Source organism: Chinchilla lanigera, unplaced genomic scaffold, assembly GCF_000276665.1.
Source record: "Chinchilla lanigera isolate Chin_1 unplaced genomic scaffold, ChiLan1.0 scaffold00149, whole genome shotgun sequence".
Lineage (NCBI taxonomy): Eukaryota > Metazoa > Chordata > Mammalia > Rodentia > Chinchillidae > Chinchilla > Chinchilla lanigera.
This window is the reverse complement of record NW_004955550.1, coordinates 1,395,432-1,400,749: the sequence shown is the minus strand read 5'-3', so window position 1 is coordinate 1,400,749 and position 5,318 is coordinate 1,395,432. Positions and strand designations below refer to the sequence as shown.

The window sequence follows — 5,318 nt, the reverse complement described above, 5'->3', positions numbered from 1 at the left end:
GGAAATGAAACTTGCTGAAACGAGAATTCAAGTGTTCAGTACTATGCGAGGGGACCTGTGTGATTTCCCATAGTCACTTCAACTTTTCTGCAACTCATTTGTTTATCAGTGAAATTAAAAGAATAGTTTTCCCACGGATGTGCAGGAAGGACTAATTGGAAATTTAGGAAATGGGCAACAGTGTGACTCGCACACATGAGCACTTCACTGAATGTTTTGAAAGTTCCTACTTGTTTAATGAGGAACTGTTCAAGACCTGCCTCACTCACCTCAGGCTCTGAAGGTAACTCCTCTGCCTTCCCAGTGCACCTGGGAGGTTGCTCCCCAGTCCCTCCCTTTCTGTTCTTTCCTCTCTTGCCCTCTCCACACCCAAGTTGCTCCCTGTCAGTTAGCGCTGGGGAACGCTGAGACAGCAAGAGACTTTTCTCAGAGGAAAAGGATGTTACCTGTGAAAGCAGCAGCAAAAATAACAGGTAAGAGGAGCTCACATGGATCAAGCAGTGTCTACAAGGAAGGAAAGACTTGGGAAGAGCAAATTAGTAGACATTACCAAAAACATGTAGAATTGACTGGAATTCAGGTTGAGAAGATTGAGGGGAAGGAAGTCACTGAGCACTAGGAATGAAAGACTCCATCGTGGGGAGTTTTCAGTATATTCAGCTCTGTGTTAAGCATTCTGCAAGCTTTGGGAGAAACAGGAAATGCTGCACTTGCTACCAAGGAGCATGTGGAGACAAGGGAATTATGGCAGAACAGTTAGTACCAAACTCAGAGCTGAAGTGGCCTGAGGGGGAATGGGGAGCTGTGCCTCCAGTTAGACCTTGCAGGGTGGACATGATTTTAAATAGAGAAGAAAACAAAATGATGGGGGTGTCCCCAGGGGTCAGAGCAGGAGGAACCTGATTACCCTGTGCTCCTTTTATCTCCATCACTTAACAGGAGTTAAAGCCATAGATGTGAAGGAACTCATAACCCTGATGGTACTAATGGTGGTCACTTTCTTGCTGCTTCTCTTCTGGGAAAGGGAGCCAGATGAGAATATAGTGGTGACATCCATAGAGCACTTGAATGTGGATTACCCGAAAAGTAATATTCCTGTAAGGTACTGCAACTCCATGATCCTACAAAGAGTCATCAGAGAACCCAACCACACGTGCAAAAAGAAGCATGTCTTCATCCATGAGAGGCCCCAAAAAATCAATAGCATCTGCATTTCTCCCAGGAAGATGACTTGCCTAAACCATTCTACCATTTTCTGCTTCCAGAGTGAGATAAGGCTCAAAATGACAGTCTGTCAGCTCATCGGTGGCACAGTATATCCTGGCTGCAGGTACCAGGTTTCCACCGTGGAGGGGTATGTTCTTATCACTTGTGACAACTTGGGGCCAGTTAATTTCCAGGGATATGTTGAGTAACTTGAGAACAGCCTCTGCTTCTGTGACTCCTTCTGTTCTCTTTGAGCTGTCCTGGGGCTGGTCATTCCTGCAGAAGGCTCTACCTGGGGACACGGGTAAGGCCTTAAGCAAAATGTTAATTTGTCCTTCCAGTACTGCTGAGTTGGAATCATTTTATTCTGCTTCAATAAAAATCTGTACTGAATTAAACCATAAATTCTGTGTATGCATCAATATTTTCCCCCTTGTCTTTGAGTCTTTGATGAGGGCCCAGGGTAAATACAAGGCAGGTCTGGCATTAAGGCAAAGTGACTGAGAACGTAACTTTAGGCAAAAAATTTAGGAGGGAGCACACAAAAAACCTGCAGTAATCTAGATAAATAATATTTTAACTCAATTTTTTAAAAAAATCAAAATTAATACAGAAATCCTTGACATCAAATATTTACATTTTAGACATGCAAACAGTCCCAGTGGGGATTAGGGTGAAGGGTTATGAGTTGTACTAGTGAGCTGGGGATAATGCTCAGTGGCACAGCGCCTGCCTGGCAAGTGTGAGGCCCTGAGTTTGCTTCCCACTACCAAAAAAAAAAAAGTTGTACTAGTGAAAGGTCAGATTTTGTTAATTAAAATTGTAATATTTGTGCATAAGGGTTATATCAGATTAAATTTATTTTTCAAATAATGCATTAAATATTATTTATCTTAAGTAGTGAGTTTTAGGCACCCTCTAATATTTTGTGCCTGCAGCAAGTGCCTCATCCAACCTCACCCTAATCCCAGCCCTGATTCCTGACCAATATAAAAACAACTAGAATCAACTGTTAGGATCTTTTCTAAAGATGTTATACACAACTCAAACTGCATCTGTTTTTGTTCAGTAGCTCCTTCTGTGCCTCAAAAGAAAGGGAGAAGGAGATCAAAATGAGCCTGACTGGATAGAAACCATTTTCTTTAGAGACTATGGCAAGAAATGAATAAAGATTTCCCAGGGAAGGAGTGAGACTCGCAGCTTGTTTGTCCAGCGTGCCTCCAGAGGGAGCACTGGGACTCCGAGCTAGACCACAAACTCCTTTCTCTTAGTTCTTGCAACTGAACTCATTATTTACTTATCCCACATTCAGCTATGGGCAAGGTAAGAGACAAGGAAGAGAAGGAGAGCCTTCTAGTTCTAAGAACTTCATCAAGACCTCCTCTTTGATAATTGGTTTGCTCATCTATAAGATGAGGAGCTTCACTGAGGTAATCTTTGAGGTTCTTTTCATGTCTATCACTCTACTAAAATTCTATTTCTTTGCTAGTATAGAAACTAGCTTTCCTGGAGGAAAGGCTTAATATTGGGAAACAGAAATAAAGAATAATTTATAAGTAAGGCTATTTTACAGGGTCACTAATTCTGAGCTGTGAGAAGCAGAGATTCATACCGTGAGCTACGGTGGGTGTGAGTCACAAGCTCTAGCAAGTACTTTCTGTCCCAGTCTTTTCAGTTGAGAGATTTCAATTGTTTCAATGACCATCTGGATTTAATTCAAGGACATATCAAAGAAGGAGGTGCACCAGTGCTAGCCATTAGCTCTGTCTTCTGTGGGCATCAAGTTTTAGCTCACTGATTAGCTTTATGGGGGATGAGGGCACAATCATATGTAAAGGACACTTTACAGCTTTGCCCATAGGTAAAGCTTAGCCGCCTCATGGGTTCTTATGTTTGGGGAGGCCCTTTTCCAGCTGAGTTCCATCAGCCATTTTTCTGTGAGAATCCTATTGTCACTGCTGTCTTCAGAAAATTCTGGGTGTTAGAAAGTGAGCTGAGATCTCAGCATCTAAACAGAAATTGAGCAGGAACTCACATGGTTTAAATCTTGGTAGCATTAGTTTCTGGGAAAAATTTGCAGTAGATGAAATGTATCCTTTAGGCTTCTGCTTCTGTTCCCTGATCCTTTTGATCCTTTTCCTGACCCCATCCCTGGGCTTTATTGTGCTTTCTTGCCGTCTCAAAGCTTTTTATTCCTTCTTCAACCTTTCTTCTAATTAGAGACAAATCTTGTTGATAAATGCACTTTCATTAAAGTGTAACAGATGGTCTGATGGAATCTATCCTCAGAGCATTTTTATTCAATAAGGATCAAAGTACAATTCAAATGAATTGTGACATGTTAGACATTTGCAGTTTGGGTTTTTTGTTTGTTTGTTTGTTTTAACAAGCACTTAGCAGTTTAATCCCAGGCAACTGTGAATTCTGCCCACTTGAAATTCATGTTTCAGCAATACTGTACATCTGCACTACTCTATTTCCTCTTTATTTTCTCTCCATTGTCTTTCTGTTTTCCCATGACCACTGCACTACTGATTTCCATAGTAAAGGATACAGAAATCTAGGAAGCAAAGTAAATTCATTACAAATCTTGATTCTGTCCTCCCTCTAACACATACATAGTCTAGGCTCAAGTCATCCTCTCCAGGTACACATGAAAATACATCCACTTAATTTTTAATAATCTGTTAGTAATACATCAGTCCAATTATTAGGCCTACACATACTTGATACTAGGTCTTTGCTCTAATCCTATACACAGGAAATTTTAAAATCAAATGCAATAATTTTAACCTCCATGTTGTTGATATCAAGTTAGTAGAAAATAAAAAGTGAATAAAGTGGAAAATAAGAGGTTCAGAGAAATCAGAAATGGATTCATTAGATTTAAATGTTAGACATGCCAAAGACTAAAACTAGACCCAAGTGTATCACCATGCTCTAAACTCAAGTTAAAATGAATCAGATATCTAAATATTAAAACAGAAATACTAAATCTACTACAAAAGAAAGTAGGTAGAAATCGTGAAGACATAGAGAGTTCATGAACAAAAACTGAACTTCACGGGAAATACTTCAAAGAATCAACAACTGGGATCTCATCTTATTGAAAAGTTTTTGCACATCAGAAGAAATCACCAACAGAGTAAAAAGAAAACCCACGAATTGGGAAAAAATTTTAGCCAACTGCCCCTTAGACAAAGGACTTCTATCTAAGACATATAAAGAATTAAAAAAAATCAGACCCCCAAAATTCAAAGACCCAATCTAAAAATGAGCATCTGAGATGAATGCACACTTCTCAGATGAAGAAATACAAATGGCAAATAAATATATGAAAAAATGTTCAACATCATTGGTCATTTGAGAAATGCAAATCAAAACAACCCTGAGATTCCATCTCACACCAGAAAGAATGACTATCATTAAGAAATCAACCAATAACAAACGCTGGTGAGGCTATGGGTGAAAAGGACCCCTTCTCGACTGCTGGTGGGAGTGTAGACTGGTGAAACCACTGTGGAAATAAATGTGGAGATTCCTCAGGAAACTAGGATTAGAGTCCCACTTAACCCACCTACTCCCCTTCTTGGTATTTTCCCAGAAGAATTAAAGACATCATACCACAGCACTATATATGCACCCATGTTTATAGCAGCACAATTTGTCATAGCTAAATCTTGGAAACAACTCAAATGCCCATCAACTGAGGAATGGATAAAAAAGTTGTGGTATTTTAATACAATAGAGTATTACTCAGCTATAAAAAAAATAAGCTAGAGGCTTTTATAGGTAAATGGATGCAGCTAGAGACCATACTTGAGTGAAATAAATCAGACCCAAATGTGTAAACACCATATTGTCTTCCTAGCATAAGAACCTGAAAGAGTAAATAAAACCCAAAATGTACAATAGATATTGTGAAAGGCAAAGAAACTGCTTAAAGGGAAGGAACAACTGGGATGAAGGAAAGGAGAAAAGGAAAGAAAGAAGGAAGGGACAAATATATATAAAAGGATAGCTAGGATAATTGTACTGCTGATGTCTATTGGTTTTTTGAAAGGAATAGTTAATTCTTAAATTTTTTTGACCAAATTTGTCTGCCTATATCT

General features: G+C 39.3%; 1 protein-coding gene across 1 annotated transcript; it reads left to right on the top strand.

Moving 5' to 3' along the window:
- Positions 1 to 439: 439 nt before the first annotated feature.
- Rnase12 (ribonuclease, RNase A family, 12 (non-active)) lies at positions 440 to 1,415 on the top strand. Its single transcript, XM_005412068.1, has 2 exons — positions 440 to 473; positions 940 to 1,415. The coding sequence occupies exons 1-2, from the start codon at positions 440 to 442 to the stop codon at positions 1,413 to 1,415; spliced, it is 510 nt and encodes a 169-aa protein (XP_005412125.1).
- The last annotated feature ends 3,903 nt before the right edge of the window (positions 1,416 to 5,318 follow it).

Bases quoted from the DNA above. Each gene is read 5' to 3' on its own strand.
- Rnase12 (XM_005412068.1), top strand. From the start codon at position 440: ATGTTACCTGTGAAAGCAGCAGCAAAAATAACAG. The intron at 474-939 runs GTAAGAGGAGCT...ATCACTTAACAG, and splicing joins AGCAGCAGCAAAAATAACAG to GAGTTAAAGCCATAGATGTG.